Consider the following 15,608-nt stretch of genomic DNA (forward strand, 5'->3'; position numbering starts at 1 on the left):
TGAACATATACAATGGCTGATCACCACTTTCATTGCATTTTGGATGATTTAGTCAACTTTGTAACACCCATGGTGTTCCCATAAAGAAAAGGCATTAGTAACCATCCGGATCAGATATGATCACACACACACACACACACACACACACACACACACACACACACACACACACACACACACACACACACACACACACACACACACACCCCTTATGTGCCCATCCCCCCCACATGGATCACACCTCGCACACGCAATACATGTTCAGTGTCTATTCTTTGTATATTTAATGCAGTTTTTCATGTACACCAGAAGTCTGATACAATATGTACAGTTTGAAAGGGTGTTAAATGAAATTTGGTGATGATTAATGGTTTGATTAAAGGACCGGTCAAATGTGACCGCTAACACCAAAGTAAGGGGGGGAAACGAAGACAATAGGAGGGTTAATACTCTTAATGTCTTTCATTTTTGTAAAGCACTTTGAATTGCCTTGTGTTGAAAGGTGCTATATAAATAAACTTGCCTTGCCTTAAATGTACTTTGTTCATTTCCATCACTGGTATTCTGGTTGAGGTGGGAAGATACAGTGTCATCACTTAAATTATTTTAGTACTTTGATTTAGGCATCTGTATATCATAGAACAACAACAACACTTCCATACTCCCTCTTTAGGCCATGGTGGCTGATCTATGCCCTCGTCTTTTAAAAGAGTAATGTTTAACTTCTAAATAAATAGTGTGCTAATCAATAATGTGTCCCTGGCTGTCCTCATGGTTCTAGTAAACGTCTATCATTTCCAGTCTGTTTCCTGACATCATGAAGGCTCTTTTGATTTTGTTTGTTTTAATGAATTTGGACAAACTCCTGAAGACGGCACACTGCACAGAAACACAGTAAGTTGATTTGGTTACATTTACAACAACATGTTTCCTATTCATTTCTAATCTGTGAGGCAACTGAATTCCACAAAGAAAACAGGTTGTGACACACTTATGCAAACATGCCTTGTATGCGTGGTCTCTGAAAGCAGATGACAACGTTTATAAAAGCTTATAAAAATGTCAATAATACATTTGAAAACATTGTGAGGTTCTGCATCAGCTGTACTTCACCAATGTCTTGTTTTCTTTTTATTTAGAGACCAAGTTCTATCAATCACCCCAAAAACACAGGAGCAAGTAGACATCTTGAAGACTGTTTCCACTCAATATGAGGTAGGAGTTGGATTTTTCTTCATCTGTGATTTTATTCATCTTCTGTGAATCACCTTGTTTGCCTGATTTCTCCCAGACAGCCTTGTGGCAGCCTGTGTCCCCTCATTATATTAAAGAAGACACTCAGGTCCACCTGTTCGTCCCTGCAAACAGCTCAGAGACTGTGAAGGACCTGCTGCAGAGACACGCCATAACACACGAGTACGTCTCACACATGATTATTACATTCGATCCAAGCTGAGCAAGCTGTCTGGAGTTGTTCTTGTGTTTTTTCAGGGTGCTACTGGCGAACCCCAACGAGCTGATTGAAATGCAGACGAGGAACGACTCCACTGACCCGAGGAGCAGCTCGACCTTCTACGAAAGATATCACAGCCTGGAGGATGTATGCTTTCCATCTTTAAATATCAGCTTCTAGCTACATAGCGTTGACTTTTTGGTGATTGTATGCACAAATGTTAATGGGTGTTGACATCCAAACACACTGTGTCCATTGTAGATTTATTTCTGGATAAACAGGACTAAACAGGACAACCCGGACACTGTGAAAGTCATTCTCATTGGCTCCTCATTTGAGAAGCGTCCACTCTATGTTCTAAAGGTAAACTGATTAATTACATTATACGCTGCAATGTGAATAAAGTTGTTTTTATAAATATGGATTTAAATGAAGCCTTTCTCTTTCAGTTGTCTTTAAATAACAGGCCGAATAAGAAAGCAATGTGGATAGATTGTGGGATCCATGCCAGAGAGTGGATCTCTCCTGCTTTCTGCTTATGGTTTGTACAATATGTGAGTATATTAAATATAGTGGGAATGTACTGAACAAGTTTTTGTTTTGTTTTATACCACGGTTTCAATGGTTTTTTTTGCACAGTCTTTGTCATTTTACCAGTCAAACAAAGACATTGCTAACATCCTGGACAACATGGATGTCTACGTCCTGCCTGTTTTGAACCCTGATGGATACCATTACACATGGACAACAGTAAGAGTAGATGATGTTGATAAGTGCTTGGATGGTTGTTAAGGAAGATGTTTAATCTGGATTCATTTGCTTTTGTCTCAGAACAGGATGTGGAGGAAGAACCGCTCGACCAACATGAGCACCAAATGCATCGGGGTCGACCTCAACAGAAACTTTGATGCCAACTGGTGCAGTGAGTCCTTTTCCATCAACATGATCCATGTTTTAGGAAAAATGTGTACTTGACAACTGGACTTTGACTGACATCTGAACACACTCAGATTATAGTTAAGACTACATCTTGAAAGTTTGTTGTGTGTGTAAGTGCTACTGAAGTGGGAAAGCTTGGTGAAATGTTTTTTGCAAAGAAGGCATTGTTTCGGAAAACATTTACAGATGCAAATATCCAAAGCTAGTGACACAAAGAAGATGCATTCAAAAACAATGTCTGAGATTGCATATGCGAGGCTCACCTATATATAAACTAAAGTGATTGTGTTTTCTCTTCCAGCGGAGGGAGCCTCTGATCAGCCCTGCACTGAGATCTACTGCGGGGCCTTCCCTGAGTCGGAACCAGAGACGCTGGCCGTGGCCGACTTCCTGCGCAGCCACAAGCACATCGTCCAGATCTACTTCAGCATCCACTCCTACTCTCAGATGCTGCTCTTCCCGTTCTCCTGCACCTTAGAGGAAGCAGAGAACCACAGCGAGCTGGTGAGTGGTTGCATTTATAGACGAGATCTTTCAACATAAAAACTCAGTTGCACCTCCAAATGCTAGAAGACATGCTAGCTGTCCACTGTTGCAGTAACGCACATTTCCCTCACATGTTGTCACTTGAGGTTAAACACGGAAACTCTTGGTAGTTTTTTCTAAATATGTGTTGTTTTTTGTTAAGCTTGAAATGGTCCAAGAAGCTGCCCAGAAAATCCAGAGACATTACAGAAATATCTACAAATATGGTTCTGGAGCAAAGACAATATGTAAGTAGTGCTTTGTTTGAAATCTAAATCAGCTATGGTAAATTCAGGGACTTTCATATGAATGTTGTTGCTCAACAGACCTGGCTCCTGGAGGTTCTGATGATTGGGCGTACAACCTTGGCATCAAATACTCGTTCACATTTGAGCTCCAGGACCGCGGAAGCTATGGCTTCCTCCTTCCACCATCTCACATCTCCAAAGCCTGCAACGAAGCTCTGCTCGCTGTGAAGACTATTGCTCTGAAAGTCGTTGAGAAAACAAAAGCTCTGACAACTCCGGCTTAAACTGTCTGAGCAGGGACATCAGTGACTTAATATAATGGAATAAAAACGGTATCAAAAACAGAATTAACTGATTTAAGTTACAGATGAAGGGAGGAATAAGTTAACAGTGTGTCACCCAAAGTGCGTCATCATGCAGATAATAGTGATGAAGGCTATTGTGGTGTTAATAATATATTATCTCAACCACACCCCTGTCAGATGTGATGCAAAGGAATACAGCAGCAGTGCATTCAAAATAAATAAAAACATATCAAAAAACTTGCTGTGTGAATGTTTAATGTTTGACTACTTTCTGTATGGCAGTACCCTATCATATGAATATTGTAAAGTCATGGAATTGATCAAATGAAGTTGGAGTTCTTATTGTGTTTTAAAGCAGTAAATAGCATCAACCAGAGCTTATCAACATATATCTCTTTTTAATACTTTTTTGACATTTCTTTAGGCACAGTGTCCCTCAATTTATTTTTGAATTACCTCAGTCTGTGTTTCCTAAGTGTTAAAACACTGTTTGTTATGCCGATTGGATGGAATCCAAAGTGATAATCTTGGCTTTAAAGTCTCACAAGTCCCCCAATTTCATCCTCCTAATGGACTCTAATGGCACTCAGAATTTGGCAAATGCTCGTTGGATCTTTCAGGACCAGAATCAGCAGTAAGTGTTGGCACTAATGGCAGCAGCCGGAGCAGCAAGACGCCTAGCCAGGGAGCGCCGCCGCAGGACCAACACATGATAAATCACTTCCACGCAGGCCAAAACGGAGCCAGATCACAGCTGAAAAGCCGAGCTGAAAGTTGGAAGGAGGAGCTGTCTTTACAGATTAAAGAAAAATGTCATATGTCTAACACAAAATGATCATTCAAGGAATAAAAACACGTGATACATATGTGCATAAAGATTTATTTTTTGTTGAAAATAAGTGTTTCTCACATTGAACCACTAACATATCTGATGTGAATAAGATAAATGAACTATACATTGACACTGATGTTGACTTCAAACAATGTAACAAGGCATTTGTATCATCCGTAATGTGTAAAGACAAGTGTTCTGTACATTTCAATGATTGTTTGATCAGTTGATTGATACTGTCTCTTTGGGTGAGATTGATTGTACTCAATGTCAGTGTGACAGTACAACGTCATGCACACATCATCCACAGTATGTCAACGTTGGGATCTTCTGAAGGAATTTCCCCAAAAGGTGCGGTTTCCTTATTTTAAACATTCGTTCATCTTTTCATTCATTCATAGTTAGGCGGGCCTGCTGTGAATTTCACTTCCAGTACGACTCCTTCACAGTGGTGTTACTTGACATCCGTTCAGATACTTGGTGATTGGTCTTGCACTGTCAAAGAAGTCCCAAAAGTGCAACAAGAAAAACACAAGCAGAAGTAAAAGAGGACCAAAAACACTGCCATCCCTGCTCGGACCTATGGCTGGTTTCCCAAGAAGCATTTCGCACTATGATCCTCTTTGGCGATGGCTTTTCAAGATGGTTTTGGCACCGTGCTGCCTTTGGGAAACCCCGAACATTTACTCCTGTTAACGTGAACATGGGAGGTCAAGTGTTGTTTTAATCTTTCAAGGGAAAAATCCACCCTGTGTCCGAGGAGTGATGTATGTCAAAATGTTGCCACCTTTGTCTACTTCTGCTAGATACAGAAAGCAGGTAGAAACCGTTTTTTAGAAGGAGTGGATTTTTTCTTTAAACCCCTCCATCTTTAATCTATCTAACATGAATTCATTTGCATTCTAATTTTCTACCACCCCTCCCATCCATCACCTCCGACCGGCTGCTACTGCACGCTGCAGGCGGGGCAGCACGCCTCCCTCCGGTCCGGCAGGGGGCAGAAGTCCATCTGCCTCACGATCTCAGCGAACAGCTCGTCCACCATGGTCTTGCTCTTGGCCGACGTCTCCATGAAGGGGCAGCCCCAGTCCTCTGCCAGCGCCTGGCCCTCGCTGGGGGACACCTCCCTCTCCTCCTCCAGGTCCACCTTGTTCCCCACCAGCACCACCGGCACCTGCTGATACCTGGAGATGAGAGAGGAACATCAGAGGAGTGTGCATGTGAAACTCCCTGCTTTGTTGCAAGCTGCATTTCTTAAGGGTGACTAAACTCAGTGACATCATGAGTGTGTGTGTGTGTGTGTGTGTGTGTGTGTGTGGTGTGTGTGTGTGTGCATACTGTATTTGTTAGAAGCTGAAACAATAAGGGGTTTGAACAATGCACAATGGAGCAAGAGGAGATGGATAAACAGCTACATTCAGCTCAGCTTCCCAGGAGGCCTGCACCCCCCCCCGGTGTCTGATATCAGTGGGGGGTCCCATTAGCAAACTGTCACAGCGGAAAGAAATAACTGCAATGCTCTATTTACTCCTGGATGCATCATTCATGTGCTGCATGCAAGCTGTACATTTAAAGACTTCCAAATTCTTTAAAATGATTGTAAGTTCAAAACGCACTAAGCATTTCTTGAAAAGCTTTGTTCCCGCAGTGTGTGGCCGACCATCCCACTCATCTCCGTCCATCAAAACAAGGAAACCAGGCTGCGGAGAGTAATGGTATAGCTTATTGAATAATTGAATGAGGCTAATGTGCTGCTCTCTGAACATAGGCCTTGTAACTTAGAAATAACTATTTTCTACTTGACATAAGCTCCTTGTTTCTCATCATTAAAAAACTCTACAGTGTCATTGTAAGAGCATGTCCAGAAGGCACATGTGACCAGACTTTTTCCAATGTTTAATACCAACATGGGGACTTGGGATTGCACATAAAAAATTAAAGTAGCAACTACCTATGCAGATAAAGTTAGTTTTATAGGAGGACGTTCTCAGATATAGATTTAAAACAGGGACTATTTCTTCAGTAGAAGAAAGTAGTTCCAATGATTGGTTATCCATGTTGCTTCTGGAAACAAAAATACTCTGTCGCACAAACATGTTGTACAGGTACTAGATATTTCATTTGACTTAGAAGCCCTTCATGTTTCCTCAAATTAAATAACTACAGCATGTTAATTACAGAGAGGATAGATTCTCACTACAGGTAATGGTGCAGGCCAGCTAATAGCCCCGATCATCAGTCATCCCTAAGTGCATTCAGAGCGCGGCGTATTGATCTGATGGTGCTATAGAGAAATGAGCTCTTATCTACAAATTGGTGGCCTGCTGCCACACTGCTCAGCAGGGAGAAGAGCTGAGGCGTGGAAAAGAGCCACGTCTCCCTGAGCCAACGAGGGGCCGAGAGAGGGAGGAGATGAAAGAGAGAGGTGGAGGACATCTGAGCACCTGCTGAAGTGTCCTCGAGCAAAACAGAGGCTCTCCTAGCTTCAAGGGGGCTGATGTGTGCCTGAGCTTGACCTCTGACCTCCCTCAGGGATTCACATGACTGGAAAAGCATCTTAAAAAGTGCAAATGGAAGTAAAATAAATAAATAATTGCAAATGAAGTCAGGGAGTTCTTCCTAATTGGTTACCAGACATGCTTTAAGACTGTCAAGGAGAGAAAACTCGCTCAGAAAATGTCAACAGCTTCCCTGCAGCTTGACATTTCCCCACCGCACTGTACACACACACACACACACACACACACACACACACACACACACACACACACACACACACACACACACACACACACACACACACACACACAGCAGCTGACCTCAGCAGGACGAGCATCTCGCATGGCCGTGGATAAGATGGAGTCTAGAGGGTGTGAAGTGTGAACAAGGAGAGCACCATGCAGACAAATGCAATGTGACAGCCTCGCAGGAGAAACTCTATATATAACTAAAAAGACACAGGGAGAGCCAGCTTCTCGGTGGGGAGGTTTTACAGAGTGTTTGTTGCAGCATCAAACTACACCTCCCTCCTCGCCAGAATAACTGAATCTGATCAACCCAGCACGAAGGAAAGTGAGCCTGCGGGGATTTGTAGACTGATATCATGCGTGATTGAAGAATATGTCACTCAATGTCTGACATTAAACACGGAGTTTCTTGCTAATGTTTTCATCTGCTTTCTACATTTCGGAAGGATATACTTTTTACTACACTACATCTATTTGCAGATTAAGGTTTGAAATAAAAACCCATAATGAGATCGTGAATGTGATGCATCGTTATAGATTAACTGACTCAATTGTACATAAAGTCAATCAAATTAGCTCAACCGCGACCAGCTACAACATTTAAATACTGTTTATATTGCAATGCATTAGAAAAGCCAATAAGATAACACTGTCAGAGGCCATTCTTTAAGATTAGGGCTATGTGTTATATACAAAGGGTTTAAAAGGATGTTTCCAGGCTAATTGTACTGGTTTATTGCATGCAACTTTACTGCTTTGATATGGTATCACTTTACCCACAGCTTTGAAAACAGATGTATCTCCATGACACCGTCAAAATAAAATATGTTCTCAGGGTTTTTGGAGGAGATATGGTTGCCAATGCTTCAAGTACTTTTTTTTAAACATACTGAATACAAAGCAGGAGAAACTAACAAACACTGCTAACGTGTTTTGGGTCCAGCACAAGAGTTGGCAGCTATGCATCCTGGGAATTATCAGCACAGTTGGAATGTGTTTGGATTGCTTGGCTGTACGAATACGCAGCTTTTTGTTTTGCGGTGGGAGCGGAGTCACGTTGCATTCAGGGAACAGGCAACAGCAGGTGGTTGACAGGAAATGAAATTATAAGGAGATATGGATGTTAAAAATCTGTATCCATTTCCACAATATTGCTGGGAAAACACTCTTTCAGAACGATACTCTGGAGAGTGTTATCAGCCGCGGGGCTTTTCACAGGAAAGTGCTGATGTCCACTTTTCCTGAGGCCATCATCTGTATGTCAATTTGTAAAAAGCTGCTGCTGGATCCTCATTAGTGGAAGCAGAAACCTAAATAACTAGCTGATATACATTTGGCCTTTAAAGCACAGTTAACACCCTTTGCCTCTGCAGGGTGTTATTCCTACTGTGGTGGAAAAGGCACACAAAGAGAGTCAGTGTTTATACCTCACAAAAAAAATGGATTCGTAAATTTTCCACTTAGCTTTAGGGTACAACAGCCGCATTACTGCTACCTGCTGTGCTAAGTGGCAGGAGTGACTTCACTTACTCGTTTTTACAAGCCTCACAGCGCCGGCAAACACATGCAAATTACAGAAAACTCATGCCTTTGCAACCTGAAGGCATCCAACCAGGGGCGTCAGCTGACCCAATACTATACAGGGGCACAACAGGGGCACAGAAAAAAAAAATGTTTTGCAGTTATTTCTTTGAAAAAAGCATGGGCACAGATAATTAATGCAAGCACGCGAGCAAACATTTTTTTGCACTTATTTATTATAATAAAGTGTCATAAATAAATAGTACAATCAGATTGTTATTTTCTGCATCATTAAATATCTAGCCTACCTGAACCAAACTGAATTGAATTGGCCTACTTGTGAACTTAACTGTATACAGTATCTCTAAATCACTAACTGATGAAGGCAAAAGAGGCACAATGAATCTTCATGAAATATCTGTCAGCAAACATGGACTTGAAAACTGAAAACTGAAAGAGAACCCCCCATCCTATGATGGTGTGATGGTGACTATCCTATGAGGTGTGTACATGGTCAGAGAGATGGGAGAGGTCTATGTTCATTTTTTTTAAAGTAAACTGTAACGTCTCGGTTTCAGTTTTGCAAAGCTATCAATCAATTGACAGTGGCTTAACTTGGAGAGTGCTCCTGTCTCAACAGACATGATGGCAAGATGGTGGAGTTAAGCCACTGTCAATTGATTGATAGCTTTGCAAAACTGAAACCGAGACGTNGCAATAAACCGCCCTTCTAGTAAGTGGCCCGGCCCTTTGAAGATTTTTCTGTATGTCGCCGTCGGTGAAAAAAGTTTGGACACCCCTGCTTTAGAGGAAGTGGTTTCTTGACTTGACCACAAAACGTTCTCTGAGTTTGGGATAGACAACTCCAAGTAGCCAGTTGTGAAATAGTTGCTAGCAGCTTGCTGGAGAATGAATCCAAATCTGACCTAGACTAGACAGAAACAAAGGCAAATATTGTTTGACCCAGATCACGGCAAACACATTAAAAGCATCTATTCTATGTACTTATGTTGTTGTATATTTTGTATTGGTCGTTTCTGTATTACAGGTCCACTAAATGTCTCTTTTTGCTCCTTCTCCTTTACTCTCTCTGTCTCTGTCCTGCAGATTATCCTGAAATAATTTTCAGGAAGGGAATGGAGTGTCACGAAGCTACACTAGGAAACCCACAAGAGCCCCTGTGTAAATACTACATGACCTCTCCCATAGAGGTCCAGCAACCTGCATGCTAAGAGTGTAACACTTCAATTTAACCGTAAGAACTGCAGTGCCGGTGTAACACACACAAAAAAAAAAAGAAAAGATATATACTGTATGTATTGCTAGAAAAAAAAAAAACTATTAACTTGAAAAAGTCAAAAATATTCTGTATAGTACTACATACATAGCAGACACACTATAAAGGTCGTTTTAACAACTGTTCTCCCAAAGTACCGTCAAACCCCTCTTTCATATTTATTCTAAAAGCCGCTGCACAACGTTCATCCTTTTGGTTAGTATAGAGAAAAAGATTTGCACTATACGAGACATATAGTGCTTGAGTGGAAAGCAGGAAGAGTCACAGGGTTAGGGCTTTTCTAAAAGTTGAATGTCCTTGGGGCGGACAGGCTCATGTTTTGTTAACGTGACGGTCCCTGCGAGGGTCCTCTGCCCCAGATGCTGTTAAGATGCCATGATGAAGCTCATCCATCCCTCCCCATGCCAACTTTTCATCTCCGGAAACATCTTGCCAAAGTTGAAGAGGTCGGTGGAATCGACCTGCCAGAAGCAGAGCCACATTTGAAACCCCCCGATCATTTTTTTTCTCTTTTGCCATTGCGAAAGCTGCTCACGACGCACCCTTTATTTGTTCCGGTGCTCAGGAGGAGTGGTGGGATAGATTGTGCACGGATTTCTGCATGCAGTCTGGACTGTGGGGAAGACAGTGTTGACAGAAGACAGTCGTGGCCATTACCGAAAAAAGCCTAAAGGCTCGGGTCTGTGCCAAGGGCTTAACCAAGCTCTAGGGTTCGTTCCAGACATACCAAGCCTTGTGTGTGTGCGTGTGTGTGTGTGTGTGTGTGTGTGTGTGTGTGTGTGTGTGTGTATGTGTGCATGTGTGTTCGTACCTGGAGACGGGTGGTCTGCCGGCAGACTGGGACTTGAAGCGAGGTCTAGCAGGTGACAGGAGGACAGGTTTTTGAGGGGGTGGGAGAGGGTATTAAGTGCTAAACAAAAAAACGGTGCATTTGACGACGCACGTCAAGCAAAAGATGACTTGAACTACGACTGGAGGGCTATCTGTGACCGTCGGTTGTCCTGTCCAACCCTACTATCACCGATAATCCTGTTCCATTTTAGAAAAAAACTGTAGAAGTGCCTAAAAAATGCTCATGAACAACACATTCATTCAGAGGGAGAAGTCAAGGACACGACACACCGGCTGTCAGGACTGGAGGACTTTTTCGGGGAAGACATCACATTACGGAAAAAGGTTACTAGAAAAACCCCTAGTAACCGTTCATTGACATCACAAGTGACTTTATGGAAACAAAATAAGTTAAAGAAACGACAAATCAAAAATAGCTTTGTAGAATGTTTGGTGACTTTCACAGTGTACCATCGTTTCTTACCATGGTTTGAGTAGTTTACATGAGGAACGTGAGTGCGAAAAAAAATGTATTGTAAACTGTGTAATGTATGTAAAGTGTCTCTTATTTTGAGAGTTTATATTTCATGGTTCTAGAAATGTATTCAAAGTTATTTAAAGATTTGTGTTGTGTCTACTATCAAGGTATTTTTCAACACCCCCCACCATCTTCACCTCCACCCAGAACAATCATTAGTTTTTAGCCAAGATTTTATTATTTTTAGAGCAACCCTCTCATTAATACTTTGAATAATGTGTTTTAACTCATACTAAATCTTATTTCCCATATTTCAAAAACTCTGATGTAATTTCATGGTGCTCGATTAACATTGACAATCCACGATCACACCTTTCTAAAGAGTGCTTCACTCTTGGTTTTTTTATTTCCTCCACTCTTGATTGTCTCCACTTATTTGTATGTAATATTTGTGGAAGGTGGTAAAAGTTTTTATTTTGTTGTAATTTATCTTATGTTACTCTTGGTCAAATTTTAGTCGAAAACAATGTTGTTAACTATTTTGAAATGAATGTAATTTATTGAGCTGTGCTACGTTCTGCACGGTTGGTCATTTCAAGGTCTAACCTGTGAGGTCAGCCAATGAGAAGCCGAGAGGGGTGGGGCTTAAAAGTCAAGCCACCAATAGGAAGCTAATGGATCTTTCTTGCCTTCTCATCGATAAAGAGATCACGGGTTGCAGTAATGAGCATAGTTATAGAGTTGCTTGTGTTGTTGGAAAAAAAATGTTTATTGTATAGATGACATTTTACCAAAAAAAGAGAAGAAAATTTCAAAAAAGATGTACTTTTCACTCTAGTATAATAGTATTTCATAACAATATTAAGTTGTTGCTGTGGCAACCAAATGTTGCAATTGCTAAAGTTGGGTATTTTTGTAAATGACATCGTTAAGTTGATTTTTGTTTCTTTTTTGCTAGAACACTGTACACAAGGTAGATTGTAAAGAAGATATGAACATTTCTTATTCTTCACTGAGATTACGACCTAATATTTTCATTAGCAAAGGACGGCCTGTATAGTGCTGTGACTGTAACACTTCAATAGATGTAAAGTCATCAATGTTACATAGATTATATATAAATATATATATATATATATAAGAACTAAATAATCTATAAATTAAGATGTACAACTTTTCCCCCGACAAAGGACCTTACGGTTCCACACTGAGACCTTTTTATTTGTTGTTAAGGATTGCACTTTTCATATTGTTTAAAGATGTGATCTGTTTTTCATTTCCTTCTAAAGGGGCTGAGACAGTCCTTCACTCTGCAGTCAATCTGTTTATCAATCACAAGCAGACTCCACCGGTAAATCACTTTAACTCCACATGTTGCATGAGAAAACAATCTTTTCTTTTCTTACTAAAACGATTACGTACTGAATGTTTCTAGTGAAAAAAATAAGTCTGTACACAAACATGTCCTCATTTGGTGACCCACAATGCCCTTGTGTAAGGAATCCTCTTGAGCTGTAGTGTTTTTTTTATTTGAAATGTGTTGGCAATGATTGACTGATGGGAAAAAAAGAAAATGTAAGCACTTTCTGAGCAGTTTGTCAACTGAGCAGACTCCGCTTATCCAAACACTTTGCCTTATCTTGAGTCCATCGTGCTTAAGGTTTTATGTTTTTACTAGCTCTTATTACATTAAAAGAGACTTGATCTCGAAATCCCTTCTCGGTTTCACTTGAAATACTTTATATCCACCATCTTAAGGTTTTAATGTGCGCATCACAAGGCCAGGGGAAACTGCAACACAGAGAAGAGTCCTCTGTGTTCTTCTGCTTTCTAAAATCTGTACTGAGATGTTTCTGTTTGGAGATGTGATTGACAGCTTTAGCCAGCAGAGGGCGGTACACTGGAGACTGCAGGTTAGACACTGTGACTTCCTGTGCCATCCTTTGTTGCAAACTACCCCCCCCCAACAAAGTAAAGACAAATTGACAAAAAGACCCTCATCGGATTTATAGTTTCAATGTAATCATTTTTAAATGTGTTTTTTTTTGTTGCATATATTTTGTGCTACTTTTATGTTTCTATAGTCAAATGTTTCTTCGGTTCCAGCAAGATAGTGTAAAATCTATTGAAAGAAAGAAATAAAGAAAATCAAAGAAATGTTGTGTCCCAATCCTTAATTTGTGTCATGCAAAGGTCTCGAAGCACCATTTTTATTTGCAGGAACCACTTTAAAGCAGATCACAGGTGATTCGAACATGTTGTGAGGCCGATATCTGGTCAGTGTTTTAATGCTGCTTTCATAGAAGTGGCTCCAAGCTGTCCGCTGTTATGCTTTCACCACACGTGATGAACATTATGATAAGGCTCTGGGACAAACAAACTTAATTTGTTGTTTCTTTGTCATTTCCTGTTGCTGCAGTGGAGCTTGTTGGCAGGGGAAAATACATTTATATATGAAGGGTCAACAATACTATTGCTTTTAATGGATTAGTATTGATGGTGAAGAAAAAACAAACCGAAGACTTTGGTGAGTATATTTATGTGAATATAAATTGTATTCCTTATGTGTTGGCAACATTTTTATTTTTGCAGTGTATACCAAACACTTTGCTGAGTGTGAGGAGCATCTCCGGTGGTAGGTGAACCCAGTTTCCCTCAGATTTGCAGAATAAGTTCCATCTTTTACATTTCAATCTTAGAATTATCTTTAAAAAATACTATTTATAAACCCAGGCACATTTCTTGTTCATTCCAAAGTGTCTAATGTTCTCTTTGTTTTTCTCTAATGTTATTGCCTTCTATTTCCATATCACCTTTTTAATTAGTTCATTGACTATAGTGTCGGTATCAGTTATTTAGAAAATGCCAAAAACCCATATTTATGAGTGACAAAGCCCTTTGGTGCCCCTATGATGTGATGTTATAGAGTCTGGGGCATGGGACCAGCATCCATTGTTCACCTTTTATTAGTCTAAACTTAACCACACTTCAACAATAACTATGTTTATTTGCAACATCGATGTGTATTAAATTGAATATGCACTGATATAGCCTAGTGTAATTCCAAAATGAGGGCTAATAATAGTTTGCTTACAATAAAGAAAACTTCCTCTGACAGTTTAAATAACAATATGATTAAGTAACACGGCTTCAGTATCAGTTTCATGTTCCATTATCATAAGCTTCTCTTATATCTTTGTCAATTCTATTCTTCCACTGTCTCTATGTGGCACTAATCACCCCCCATATTTTCCAGGAAATAGTAACATCATCCAGTGGCTGCACCGACTCCAGAGGCGTGGATTCCCAGCAGCTCTGGAGCCTCCTTAAGGATAAATAGGCTCTTCGCCTTTAACGGTACTGTACCCCACTGAGTGTGCAGACATACTGTTAGCCTATTGTTTTGCACATAAGAAGATGTGCCGTCTAGTTGTTGCTAATAATAGCCAATCTTATTTTTACCACACCGACGCCTTATTGCATTATGGATGCCACTGGAATCCCTGCAAGATAGCGTGGGAATATTTCAGTAGAGGCTGCTCCTCTCTGGGCTAAATGCTCCAGCATCCCGCCTGTCTCTGCAGCAGCATCTCCTCCTCTGTCTCCTTCTCTGCGCGCTGTTCCTGTGTCATGGCTGTGGTGTGAGTCTAGACTGCTGTGCGTGGGGATGCGTTTCTTTTATCCGCTGCTGTACACTTTATTCTCTGCATGCGGGGTTTAGGTCCACAGGATGCGGGAGTATAAAGTGGTGGTGCTCGGCAGCGGTGGGGTGGGGAAGTCCGCCCTCACGGTGCAGTTTGTCACCGGGACATTTATAGAGAAGTACGACCCGACCATTGAAGATTTCTATAGGAAGGAGATCGAGGTGGACTCCTCTCCGTCGGTGCTGGAGATCCTGGACACAGCCGGCACCGAGCAGTTCGCCTCCATGAGGGACCTTTACATCAGGAACGGACAAGGCTTCATCCTGGTCTACAGTCTGGTCAACCAGCAAAGTTTCCAGGACATCAAGCCCATGAGAGACCAGATCATCAGGGTGAAAAGGTGAGACACTCCTTATAAAGTCTTGTTGCAATAGGGATGATGCTATCCTATTAAGGTCCCTTTAAATTGTCACATCCTGGTGGGGGAATGGACACCAAAAGTTGGTTGTGTTAGTGGAATAGGAATGTAATTGTCATCCTTTTGATTTATAGTGGAATACAATTCTCATCATGGAGAACCCCAAGGATCCTCCCAAGGGCCCTTAAAAGATCAAAATTATCCCACGCCAAAATGTAAGATTAGGCCCAGCAGGAAACATGCCAAAATATCATCCCTCCTCTTCCTCTTGTGTCTGGATCCCCTCCAGCGCTGCGTGAGAAGCTGCAGCTCATATGTTCCCCATAAGAGGCCCAGCTGCGGCTCACCTGTCATACATCAACCCGCTGAA

General features: G+C 41.2%; 3 protein-coding genes across 3 annotated transcripts; 2 read left to right on the top strand and 1 right to left on the bottom strand.

The window, feature by feature from the left end:
- The first annotated feature begins 832 nt into the window (after positions 1-832).
- Positions 833-3,705, top strand: cpb2 (carboxypeptidase B2 (plasma)). Its single transcript, XM_010766471.1, has 11 exons — positions 833-894; positions 1,140-1,215; positions 1,292-1,416; positions 1,492-1,600; positions 1,715-1,816; positions 1,903-2,007; positions 2,093-2,203; positions 2,285-2,375; positions 2,694-2,896; positions 3,081-3,165; positions 3,244-3,705. The coding sequence occupies exons 1-11, from the start codon at positions 848-850 to the stop codon at positions 3,447-3,449; spliced, it is 1,260 nt and encodes a 419-aa protein (XP_010764773.1). The 5' UTR covers positions 833-847; the 3' UTR covers positions 3,450-3,705.
- Positions 3,706-4,342: 637 nt separating this feature from the next.
- Positions 4,343-7,212, bottom strand: LOC104941380 (ras-related protein Rap-2a-like). Its single transcript, XM_010766472.1, has 2 exons — positions 7,122-7,212; positions 4,343-5,486 (listed from the first exon to the last, which is right to left on the bottom strand). The coding sequence occupies exons 1-2, from the start codon at positions 7,136-7,138 to the stop codon at positions 5,249-5,251; spliced, it is 255 nt and encodes an 84-aa protein (XP_010764774.1). The 5' UTR covers positions 7,139-7,212; the 3' UTR covers positions 4,343-5,248.
- A 6,933-nt stretch (positions 7,213-14,145) lies between these two features.
- Positions 14,146-15,348, top strand: LOC104941381 (ras-related protein Rap-2a-like). Its single transcript, XM_010766473.1, has one exon. The coding sequence runs from the start codon at positions 14,907-14,909 to the stop codon at positions 15,222-15,224; it is 318 nt and encodes a 105-aa protein (XP_010764775.1). The 5' UTR covers positions 14,146-14,906; the 3' UTR covers positions 15,225-15,348.
- Positions 15,349-15,608: the final 260 nt, after the last annotated feature.

Source organism: Notothenia coriiceps, unplaced genomic scaffold, assembly GCF_000735185.1.
Source record: "Notothenia coriiceps isolate Sejong01 unplaced genomic scaffold, NC01 NC01_scaffold00003339, whole genome shotgun sequence".
Taxonomy (NCBI): Eukaryota; Metazoa; Chordata; class Actinopteri; order Perciformes; family Nototheniidae; genus Notothenia; species Notothenia coriiceps.